The 12,722-nt window shown below is 49.8% G+C and overlaps 1 protein-coding gene across 5 annotated transcripts in view; it reads right to left on the bottom strand.

The window, feature by feature from the left end:
• The window catches only part of LOC143285558 (rifampicin phosphotransferase-like), a 144,482-nt gene that overhangs the window by 39,075 nt on the left and 92,685 nt on the right, over window positions 1-12,722 (bottom strand). For 4 of the 5 annotated variants that reach the window (XR_013055696.1, XR_013055697.1, XM_076592943.1 and 1 more), the window contains 4 exons: window positions 12,409-12,501; window positions 10,447-10,617; window positions 9,870-10,013; window positions 6,881-6,965 (listed from right to left, as the gene is read on the bottom strand). Coding sequence is in view for 3 of the 5 variants with exons in the window: in XM_076592943.1 (XP_076449058.1) it covers window positions 6,881-6,965; window positions 9,870-10,013; window positions 10,447-10,617; window positions 12,409-12,501 (493 nt within the window). In the remaining 2 variants the exon portion in view is untranslated. The remainder of the gene's footprint in view (window positions 1-6,880; window positions 6,966-9,869; window positions 10,014-10,446; window positions 10,618-12,408; window positions 12,502-12,722) is intronic. The other variant, XM_076592945.1, reaches the window with a different exon arrangement.

Genomic DNA, 12,722 nt, shown 5'->3' on the forward strand with positions numbered 1-12,722 from the left:
CTCCACGCCTGACAGAGGTACAACAGTGGTCATTTTACAGCTCCACGCCTGACGACAGAGGTACAACAGTGGTCATTTTACAGCTCCACGCCTGACGACAGAGGTACAACAGTGGTCATTTTACAGCTCCACGCCTGACAGAGGAACAACAGTGGTCATTTTACAGCTCCACGCCTGACAGAGGTACAACAGTGGTCATTTTACAGCTCCACACCTGACGACAGAGGAACAACAGTGGTCATTTTACAGCTCCACACCTGACGACAGAGGTACAACAGTGGTCATTTTACAGCTCCACACCTGACGACAGAGGAACAACAGTGGTCATTTTACAGCTCCACGCCTGACAGAGGAACAACAGTGGTCATTTTACAGCTCCACGCCTGACAGAGGAACAACAGTGGTCATTTCACAGCTCCACGCCTGACGACAGAGGAACAACAGTGGTCATTTTACAGCTCCACGCCTGACGACAGAGGAACAACAGTGGTCATTTTACAGCTCCACGCCTGACGACAGAGGTACAACAGTGGTCATTTTACAGCTCCACACCTGACGACAGAGGTACAACAGTGGTCATTTTACAGCTCCACACCTGACGACAGAGGTACAACAGTGGTCATTTTACAGCTCCACACCTGACAGAGGTACAACAGTGGTCATTTTACAGCTCCACGCCTGACAGAGGTACAACAGTGGTCATTTTACAGCTCCACGCCTGACCAGAGGTACAACAGTGGTCATTTTACAGCTCCACGCCTGACAGAGGAACAACAGTGGTCATTTTACAGCTCCACGCCTGACAGAGGTACAACAGTGGTCAGTTTACAGCTCCATCCACGCCTGACAGAGGTACAACAGTGGTCATTTTACAGCTCCACGCCTGACAGAGGTACAACAGTGGTCATTTTACAGCTCCACGCCTGACAGAGGTACAACAGTGGTCATTTTACAGCTCCACGCCTGACAGAGGAACAACAGTGGTCATTTTACAGCTCCACGCCTGACAGAGGTACAACAGTGGTCATTTTACAGCTCCACGCCTGACAGAGGTACAACAGTGGTCATTTTACAGCTCCACGCCTGACAGAGGTACAACAGTGGTCATTTTACAGCTCCACGCCTGACAGAGGTACAACAGTGGTCATTTTACAGCTCCACGCCTGACAGAGGTACAACAGTGGTCATTTTACAGCTCCACACCTGACGACAGAGGTACAACAGTGGTCATTTTACAGCTCCACGCCTGACAGAGGTACAACAGTGGTCATTTTACAGCTCCACACCTGACAGAGGTACAACAGTGGTCATTTTACAGCTCCACGCCTGACAGAGGAACAACAGTGGTCATTTTACAGCTCCACGCCTGACAGAGGTACAACAGTGGTCATTTTACAGCTCCACGCCTGACAGAGGTACAACAGTGGTCATTTTACAGCTCCACGCCTGACAGAGGAACAACAGTGGTCATTTTACAGCTCCACGCCTGACAGAGGTACAACAGTGGTCATTTTACAGCTCCACGCCTGACAGAGGTACAACAGTGGTCATTTTACAGCTCCACGCCTGACGAGAGGTACAACAGTGGTCATTTTACAGCTCCACGCCTGACAGAGGTACAACAGTGGTCATTTTACAGCTCCACGCCTGACAGAGGTACAACAGTGGTCATTTTACAGCTCCACGCCTGACAGAGGTACAACAGTGGTCATTTTACAGCTCCACGCCTGACAGAGGAACAACAGTGGTCATTTTACAGCTCCACGCCTGACAGAGGTACAACAGTGGTCATTTTACAGCTCCACGCCTGACGACAGAGGAACAACAGTGGTCATTTTACAGCTCCACGCCTGACAGAGGAACAACAGTGGTCATTTTACAGCTCCACGCCTGACAGAGGTACAACAGTGGTCATTTTACAGCTCCACGCCTGACAGAGGTACAACAGTGGTCATTTTACAGCTCCACGCCTGACAGAGGTACAACAGTGGTCATTTTACAGCTCCACGCCTGACAGAGGTACAACAGTGGTCATTTTACAGCTCCACGCCTGACAGAGGAACAACAGTGGTCATTTTACAGCTCCACGCCTGACAGAGGTACAACAGTGGTCATTTTACAGCTCCACGCCTGACAGAGGTACAACAGTGGTCATTTTACAGCTCCACGCCTGACGACAGAGGACAACAGTGGTCATTTTACAGCTCCCACGCCTGACAGAGGAACAACAGTGGTCATTTAACAGCTCCACGCCTGACAGAGGTACAACAGTGGTCATTTTACAGCTCCACGCCTGACAGAGGTACAACAGTGGTCATTTTACAGCTCCACGCCTGACAGAGGTACAACAGTGGTCATTTTACAGCTCCACGCCTGACAGAGGTACAACAGTGGTCATTTTACAGCTCCACGCCTGACAGAGGTACAACAGTGGTCATTTTACAGCTCCACGCCTGACAGAGGTACAACAGTGGTCATTTTACAGCTCCACGCCTGACAGAGGAACAACAGTGGTCATTTTACAGCTCCACGCCTGACAGAGGTACAACAGTGGTCATTTTACAGCTCCACGCCTGACAGAGGTACAACAGTGGTCATTTTACAGCTCCACACCTGACGACAGAGGAACAACAGTGGTCATTTTACAGCTCCACGCCTGACGACAGAGGTACAACAGTGGTCATTTTACAGCTCCACGCCTGACAGAGGTACAACAGTGGTCATTTTACAGCTCCACGCCTGACAGAGGTACAACAGTGGTCATTTTACAGCTCCACGCCTGACAGAGGTACAACAGTGGTCATTTTACAGCTCCACGCCTGACAGAGGAACAACAGTGGTCATTTTACAGCTCCACGCCTGACAGAGGTACAACAGTGGTCATTTTACAGCTCCACGCCTGACGACAGAGGAACAACAGTGGTCATTTTACAGCTCCACGCCTGACAGAGGTACAACAGTGGTCATTTTACAGCTCCACGCCTGACAGAGGAACAACAGTGGTCATTTTACAGCTCCACGCCTGACAGAGGAACAACAGTGGTCATTTTACAGCTCCACGCCTGACAGAGGAACAACAGTGGTCATTTTACAGCTCCACGCCTGACGACAGAGGTACAACAGTGGTCATTTTACAGCTCCACGCCTGACGACAGAGGAACAACAGTGGTCATTTTACAGCTCCACGCCTGACAGAGAACAACAGTGGTCATTTTACAGCTCCACGCCTGACAGAGGAACAACAGTGGTCATTTTACAGCTCCACGCCTGACAGAGGTACAACAGTGGTCATTTTACAGCTCCACGCCTGACAGAGGTACAACAGTGGTCATTTTACAGCTCCACGCCTGACAGAGGAACAACAGTGGTCATTTTACAGCTCCACACCTGACGACAGAGGTACAACAGTGGTCATTTTACAGCTCCACGCCTGACAGAGGTACAACAGTGGTCATTTTACAGCTCCATGCCTGACAGAGGTACAACAGTGGTCATTTTACAGCTCCACGCCTGACAGAGGTACAACAGTGGTCATTTTACAGCTCCACGCCTGACGACAGAGAAACAACAGTGGTCATTTTACAGCTCCACGCCTGACAGAGGAACAACAGTGGTCATTTTACAGCTCCACGCCTGACGACAGAGGAACAACAGTGGTCATTTTACAGCTCCACGCCTGACAGAGGAACAACAGTGGTCATTTTACAGCTCCACGCCTGACAGAGGAACAACAGTGGTCATTTTACAGCTCCACGCCTGACGACAGAGGTACAACAGTGGTCATTTTACAGCTCCACGCCTGACGACAGAGGTACAACAGTGGTCATTTTACAGCTCCACACCTGACGACAGAGAAACAACAGTGGTCATTTTACAGCTCCACGCCTGACGACAGAGAAACAACAGTTGTCATTTTACAGCTCCACACCTGACAGAGGTACAACAGTGGTCATTTTACAGCTCCACGCCTGACAGAGGAACAACAGTGGTCATTTTACAGCTCCACGCCTGACAGAGGAACAACAGTGGTCATTTTACAGCTCCACACCTGACAGAGGTACAACAGTGGTCATTTTACAGCTCCACGCCTGACAGAGGAACAACAGTGGTCATTTTACAGCTCCACACCTGACAGAGGTACAACAGTGGTCATTTTACAGCTCCACGCCTGACGACAGAGGAACAACAGTGGTCATTTTACAGCTCCACACCTGACAGAGGTACAACAGTGGTCATTTTACAGCTCCACACCTGACGACAGAGGAACAACAGTGGTCATTTTACAGCTCCACGCCTGACGACAGAGGAACAACAGTGGTCATTTTACAGCTCCACGCCTGACAGAGGTACAACAGTGGTCATTTTACAGCTCCACGCCTGACAGAGAAACAACAGTGGTCATTTTACAGCTCCACGCCTGACAGAGGAACAACAGTGGTCATTTTACAGCTCCACGCCTGACAGAGGAACAACAGTGGTCATTTTACAGCTCCACGCCTGACAGAGGAACAACAGTGGTCATTTTACAGCTCCACGCCTGACAGAGGTACAACAGTGGTCATTTTACAGCTCCACGCCTGACGACAGAGGAACAACAGTGGTCATTTTACAGCTCCACGCCTGACAGAGGAACAACAGTGGTCATTTTACAGCTCCACGCCTGACAGAGGAACAACAGTGGTCATTTTACAGCTCCACGCCTGACGACAGAGGTACAACAGTGGTCATTTTACAGCTCCACGCCTGACGACAGAGGTACAACAGTGGTCATTTTACAGCTCCACACCTGACGACAGAGAAACAACAGTGGTCATTTTACAGCTCCACGCCTGACGACAGAGAAACAACAGTGGTCATTTTACAGCTCCACACCTGACAGAGGTACAACAGTGGTCATTTTACAGCTCCACGCCTGACAGAGGAACAACAGTGGTCATTTTACAGCTCCACGCCTGACAGAGGAACAACAGTGGTCATTTTACAGCTCCACACCTGACAGAGGTACAACAGTGGTCATTTTACAGCTCCACGCCTGACAGAGGAACAACAGTGGTCATTTTACAGCTCCACACCTGACAGAGGTACAACAGTGGTCATTTTACAGCTCCACGCCTGACGACAGAGGAACAACAGTGGTCATTTTACAGCTCCACACCTGACAGAGGTACAACAGTGGTCATTTTACAGCTCCACGCCTGACAGAGGAACAACAGTGGTCATTTTACAGCTCCACACCTGACAGAGGAACAACAGTGGTCATTTTACAGCTCCACGCCTGACGACAGAGGTACAACAGTGGTCATTTTACAGCTCCACGCCTGACAGAGGAACAACAGTGGTCATTTTACAGCTCCACGCCTGACGACAGAGGAACAACAGTGGTTATTTTACAGCTCCACGCCTGACAGAGGTACAACAGTGGTCATTTTACAGCTCCACGCCTGACAGAGGAACAACAGTGGTCATTTTACAGCTCGACGCCTGACAGAGGTACAACAGTGGTCATTTTACAGCTCCATGCCTGACAGAGGAACAACAGTGGTCATTTTACAGCTCCACGCCTGACGACAGAGAAACAACAGTGGTCATTTTACAGCTCCACACCTGACAGAGGTACAACAGTGGTCATTTTACAGCTCCACGCCTGACGACAGAGAAACAACAGTGGTCATTTTACAGCTCCACGCCTGACAGAGGTACAACAGTGGTCATTTTACAGCTCCACGCCTGACAGAGGTACAACAGTGGTCATTTTACAGCTCCACGCCTGACAGAGGTACAACAGTGGTCATTTTACAGCTCCACACCTGACAGAGGTACAACAGTGGTCATTTTACAGCTCCACGCCTGACAGAGGAACAACAGTGGTCATTTTACAGCTCCACACCTGACAGAGGTACAACAGTGGTCATTTTACAGCTCCACGCCTGACAGAGGAACAACAGTGGTCATTTTACAGCTCCACACCTGACAGAGGTACAACAGTGGTCATTTTACAGCTCCAGACCTGACGACAGAGGAACAACAGTGGTCATTTTACAGCTCCACGCCTGACAGAGGTACAACAGTGGTCATTTTACAGCTCCACGCCTGACGACAGAGGAACAACAGTGGTCATTTTACAGCTCCACGCCTGACGACAGAGGTACAACAGTGGTCATTTTACAGCTCCACACCTGACGACAGAGGAACAACAGTGGTCATTTTACAGCTCCACGCCTGACAGAGGTACAACAGTGGTCATTTTACAGCTCCACACCTGACGACAGAGGAACAACAGTGGTCATTTTACAGCTCCACGCCTGACAGAGGTACAACAGTGGTCATTTTACAGCTCCACGCCTGACAGAGGTACAACAGTGGTCATTTTACAGCTCCACGCCTGACAGAGGTACAACAGTGGTCATTTTACAGCTCCACACCTGACGACAGAGGAACAACAGTGGTCATTTTACAGCTCCACACCTGACGACAGAGGTACAACAGTGGTCATTTTACAGCTCCACGCCTGACAGAGGTACAACAGTGGTCATTTTACAGCTCCACGCCTGACAGAGGTACAACAGTGGTCATTTTACAGCTCCAATTCAACTTTCAGAAAACAACAATAACAGTGTGAATTGACCATGTTCAGAAAGCACCAATTCAACTTTCAGAAAACAACAATAACAGTGTGAATTGACCATGTTCAGAAAGCACCAATTCAACTTTCAGAAAACAACAATAACAGTGTGAATTGACCATGTTCAAAAAGCAAAATTCTCTAATTAGTGATCCAGATGCTTTCCTTAAACAAGGCAAACACACACACACACACACACACACACACACACACACACACTAATAATAATAATAACAAATATCCACCTCTTGTTCATACCTGACAAATTACTGTTGATGATGTTGAGAAGAATTAAATTCCAAGACCCAGATTTAGAACTGTTGACCAGAGTCCAGTGCCACACCTGGAACACACAGCACACTCCTCCTGCATCTCCCTCCCATCTCACCTGTCTCCTGTCCATCTCACACCTCCTGCACCTCCCTCCCATCTCACCTGTCTCCTGTCCATCTCACACCTCCTGCATCTCCCCCATCTCACCTGTCTCCTGTCCATCTCACACCTCCTGCATCTCCCCCATCTCACCTGTCTCCTGTCCATCTCACACCTCCTGCACCTCCCTCCCATCTCACCTCTCACCTGTCCATCTCACACCTCCTGCACCTCCCTCCCATCTCACCTCTCACCTGTCCATCTCACACCTCCTGCACCTCCCTCCCATCTCACCTCTCACCTGTCCATCTCACACCTCCTGCATCTCCCCCATCTCACCTGTCTCCTGTCCATCTCACACCTCCTGCACCTCCCCCCCATCTCACCTGTCTCCTGTCCATCTCACACCTCCTGCATCTCCCCCATCTCACCTGTCTCCTGTCCATCTCACATCTCCTGCACCTCCCTCCCATCTCACCTGTCTCCTGTCCATCTCACACCTCCTGCACCTCCCCCATCTCACCTGTCTCCTGTCCATCTCACACCTCCTGCATCTCCCCCATCTCACCTGTCTCCTGTCCATCTCACACCTCCTGCATCTCCCCCATCTCACCTGTCTCCTGTCCATCTCACACCTCCTGCACCTCCCTCCCATCTCACCTGTCTCCTGTCCATCTCACACCTCCTGCATCTCCCTCCCATCTCACCTGTCTCCTGTCCATCTCACACCTCCTGCATCTCCCTCTCACCTGTCTCCTGTCCATCTCACACCTCCTGCATCTCCCTCTCATCTCACCTGTCTCCTGTCCATCTCACATCTCCTGCATCTCCCTCCCATCTCACCTGTCTCCTGGCCATCTCACACCTCCTGCACCTCCCCCATCTCACCTGTCTCCTGTCCATCTCACATCTCCTGCATCTCCCCCATCTCACCTGTCTCCTGTCCATCTCACATCTCCTGCATCTCCCTCCCATCTCACCTGTCTCCTGTCCATCTCACACCTCCTGCATCTCCCCCCCCATCTCACCTGTCCATCTCACATCTCCTGCATCTCCCCCATCTCACCTGTCTCCTGTCCATCTCACACCTCCTGCACCTCCCTCCCATCTCACCTGTCTCCTGTCCATCTCACACCTCCTGCATCTCACACCTCCTGCATCTCCCTCCCATCTCACCTGTCTCCTGTCCATCTCACACCTCCTGCATCTCCCTCTCATCTCACCTGTCTCCTGTCCATCTCACACCTCCTGCATCTCCCTCTCATCTCACCTGTCTCCTGTCCATCTCACACCTCCTGCACCTCCCTCCCATCTCACCTGTCTCCTGTCCATCTCACACCTCCTGCATCTCCCTCCCATCTCACCTGTCTCCTGTCCATCTCACACCTGTCTCCTGGCCATCATAACAATTCTTACACTTTCTAAATGTGGAGAGCACACACACACACACACACACACACACACACACACACACTGCTCTCATGCATGTATACACACACAGACATTCATGCTTTCTTGTGCACATGCACACGTATGCATACTCGCTTGCATGCATGCATACATACACATGAATGCATGCTTACAAACACACACATACAGGTTTATCAACTTATGTGTGTGTGCATGCATGCATGCTTGCATACTTGCATGTGTGTATGTATGTGGTAATTCAGACTGGCAGGCAGTCCAGGTCATTCAGACAGCAGGCAGTCCAGGTCATTCAGACAGGTAGACAGTCCAGGTCATTCAGACAGGTAGACAGTCCAGGTCATTCAGACAGCAGGCAGTCCAGGTCATTCAGACAGGTAGACAGTCCAGGGTAGACAGTCCAGGTCATTCAGACAGGTAGACAGTCCAGGTCATTCAGACAGGTAGACAGTCCAGGGTAGACAGTCCAGGTCATTCAGACAGGTAGACAGTCCAGGGTAGACAGTCCAGGTCATTCAGACAGGTAGACAGTCCAGGGTAGACAGTCCAGGTCATTCAGACAGGTAGACAGTCCAGGTCATTCAGACAGGTAGACAGTCCAGGGTAGACAGTCCAGGTCATTCAGACAGGCAGACAGTGCAGGGTAGACAGTCCAGGGTAGACAGTCCAGGTCATTCAGACAGGTAGACAGTCCAGGGTAGACAGTCCAGGGTAGACAGTCCAGGGTAGACAGTCCAGGTCATTCAGACAGGTAGGTCATTCAGACAGCAGGCAGTCCAGGTAATTCAGACAGGTAGACAGTTCAGGTCATTCAGACAGCAGACAGTCCAGGTAATTCAGACAGGTAGACAGTCCAGGTAATTCAGACAGGTAGACAGTCCAGGTAATTCAGACAGGTAGACAGTCCAGGTAATTCAGACAGGTAGACAGTCCAGGTCATTCAGACAGGTAGACAGTTCAGGTCATTCAGACAGCAGACAGTCCAGGTAATTCAGACAGGTAGACAGTCCAGGTAATTCAGACAGGTAGACAGTTCAGGTCATTCAGACAGCAGACAGTCCAGGTAATTCAGACAGGTAGACAGTCCAGGTAATTCAGACAGGTAGACAGTTCAGGTCATTCAGACAGCAGACAGTCCAGGTAATTCAGACAGGTAGACAGTCCAGGTAATTCAGACAGGTAGACAGTTCAGGTAATTCAGACAGGTAGACAGTTCAGGTCATTCAGACAGCAGACAGTCCAGGTAATTCAGACAGGTAGACAGTTCAGGTAATTCAGACAGGTAGACAGTTCAGGTCATTCAGACAGCAGACAGTCCAGGTAATTCAGACAGGTAGACAGTCCAGGCCATTCAGACAGACAGACAGTCCAGGTCATTCAGACAGGTAGACAGTCCAGGTCGTTCAGACAGCAGGCAGTGACCTGGTTCAACACGAGCACCCCTCACCTCCATGAAGTCCGGCAGGTGACGGTGGATGTCAGAGTACAGGGCCCTGGCTGTGCTGCACCCCTCCCCCTCCCCCTCCCCCACACTGTAGCCCTCCATCCTCCTCTCCCAACGCTTCGTCATGGAGCTGCCCTTGTTCAGGTACTGCCCACAGAAAGGACGGTTTTGTATCTTTCATGGGTATGTCGATATTAAACACTGTGACAGACAGACAGCTGGCACTGTCAGCCTCTGTGTGTGTGTGTGTGTGTGTGTGTGTGTGTGTGTGTGTGCATTTTTGTTTGCTTACTTGTTTATATTTTGTTTTTTCATTGATGACTTGAGGTGAAAAAAGCAGCTGTTTATTCAGTTTACCATCTTAAAATAAATTCTGACTTTGACACACATGCACATACAAATACATCTACACACTCATATACTCTCTCTCTCTCTCACAAACACACAAACACATACACACAACACACACACACACACACACATACAACACACACACACACAAACACACACAAACACACACACTCATATACTCTCACCCACACCCAGCCACTGTTCAGGAAACAGCACACGACCCACTGACCCACAACATTCTGACAGCATTGGCAGCACGGGTGAGGGGTCCAGGGAGTGGCCTGGCCACGTAGTCTTTGGCCACGGCCATGCTGAGGTCTGGCCGTGTTTCTCCCAACAGGTTCACCTCAGCCACCTCCTTCTGTGACAGTGCCACCTTCAGCAGTATCAGGCAGATGTCCTGCCACACAGCCAGGTCAAGGTCAAAGGTCACATGGCCTTTCACAGCCCATCAGGTACTGTGTCTAGCACTCGGCACAGGAAGGAAGGCAGTGAATTCATACCCACTGTGTCTAGCACTCGGCACAGGAAGGCAGTGAATTCATACCCACTGTGTCTAGCACTCGGCACAGGAAGGCAGTGAATTCATACCCACTGTGTCTAGCACTCGGCACAGGAAGGAAGGCAGTGAATTCATACCCACTGTGTCTAGCACTCGGCACAGGAAGGCAGTAAATTCATACCCACTGTGTCTAGCACTCGGCACAGGAAGGAAGGCAGTGAATTCCTACCCACTGTGTCTAGCACTTGGCACAGGAAGGCAGTGAATTCATACCCACTGTGTCTAGCACTTGGCACAGGAAGGCAGTGAATTCATACCCACTGTGTCTAGCACTTGGCACAGGAAGGCAGTGAATTCCTACCCACTGTGTCTAGCACTTGGCACAGGAAGGCAGTGAATTCATACTCACTGTGTCTAGCACTCGGAAAAGGAAGGCAGTGAATTCATACCCACTGTGTGACTTGGCACAGGAAGGCAGTGAATTCATACCCACTGTGTCTAGCACTTGGCACAGGAAGGCAGTGAATTCATACCCACTGTGTCTAGCACTCGGCACAGGAAGGAAGGCAGTGAATTCATACCCACTGTGTCTAGCACTCGGAAAAGGAAGGCAGTGAATTCATACCCACTGTGTGACTTGGCACAGGAAGGCAGTGAATTCATACCCACTGTGTCTAGCACTCGGCACAGGAAGGCAGTGAATTCATACCCACTGTGTCTAGCACTCGGCACAGGAAGGCAGTGAATTCCTACCCACTGTGTCTAGCACTTGGCACAGGAAGGCAGTGAATTCATACCCACTGTGTCTAGCACTCGGAAAAGGAAGGCAGTGAATTCATACCCACTGTGTCTAGCACTCGGCACAGGAAGGAAGGCAGTGAATTCATACCCACTGTGTCTAGCACTCAGCACAGGAAGGAAGGCAGTGAATTCATACCCACTGTGTCTAGCACTCGGCACAGGAAGGAAGGCAGTGAATTCATACCCACTGTGTCTAGCACTCAGCACAGGAAGGAAGGCAGTGAATTCATACCCACTGTGTCTAGCACTCAGCACAGGAAGGAAGGCAGTGAATTCATACCCACTGTGTCTAGCACTCGGAAAAGGAAGGCAGTGAATTCATACCCACTGTGTGACTTGGCACAGGAAGGCAGTGAATTCATACCCACTGTGTCTAGCACTCGGCACAGGAAGGCAGTGAATTCATACCCACTGTGTCTAGCACTCGGCACAGGAAGGCAGTGAATTCATACCCACTGTGTCTAGCACTCGGCACAGGAAGGTGGGACCCAACCCTCTCCTTCCATCGTTCTGACCTTTGATGATGATGATGTCAATGATGATGACGATGATGTCGATGATGATGCCATTCTAACCTTTCCCCGATTGAAAGCAGATCCCCCATTTGATAATAATAATGATGATGATGATGACGATGACGATGATGATGATGCCGTTCTAACTTACCCCGACTGAAAGCAGGTCGCCCATTTCATGATGATGATGATGATACACACACACACACGCACACACACACACGTGCACATACCCCCCCCCCTCCCCCGCCTCCCCATCCCCACCCCATGCCCCCCTCACACACAAAGAGAAACACGGGGTTATTACAAAGACTGACGTTGTCTGTGATCACACACATGTGCCAAAAAGAACCTGAAGAGACTGATCACTGACGGTGAGAGAGATGAAGAGATGGTTGCCGCAGGAAGTGACGGCCTTTGGGAAATCCACAACACGCTGACGGGCTCCCAGTCCCTGACTCAAGCGCTTCAAAAAACAACAAAAAAACGACCTCTCTCATTTTCCATGCTCAAGGAAAAAATACTGCTATTTAGTTATATATATATATATATATATATATATATATATATATATATATATATATATATATATATATATGTATATATATATATATATATATATATATAAAGTAATCATTTTTATAAGCTTTGCACCTCAGAACATGTATTGTAAGCAAATACAGAGGC

The sequence above is a fragment of the Babylonia areolata genome, chromosome 9 (assembly GCF_041734735.1).
Source record: "Babylonia areolata isolate BAREFJ2019XMU chromosome 9, ASM4173473v1, whole genome shotgun sequence".
NCBI classification, from domain to species: domain Eukaryota; kingdom Metazoa; phylum Mollusca; class Gastropoda; order Neogastropoda; family Buccinidae; genus Babylonia; species Babylonia areolata.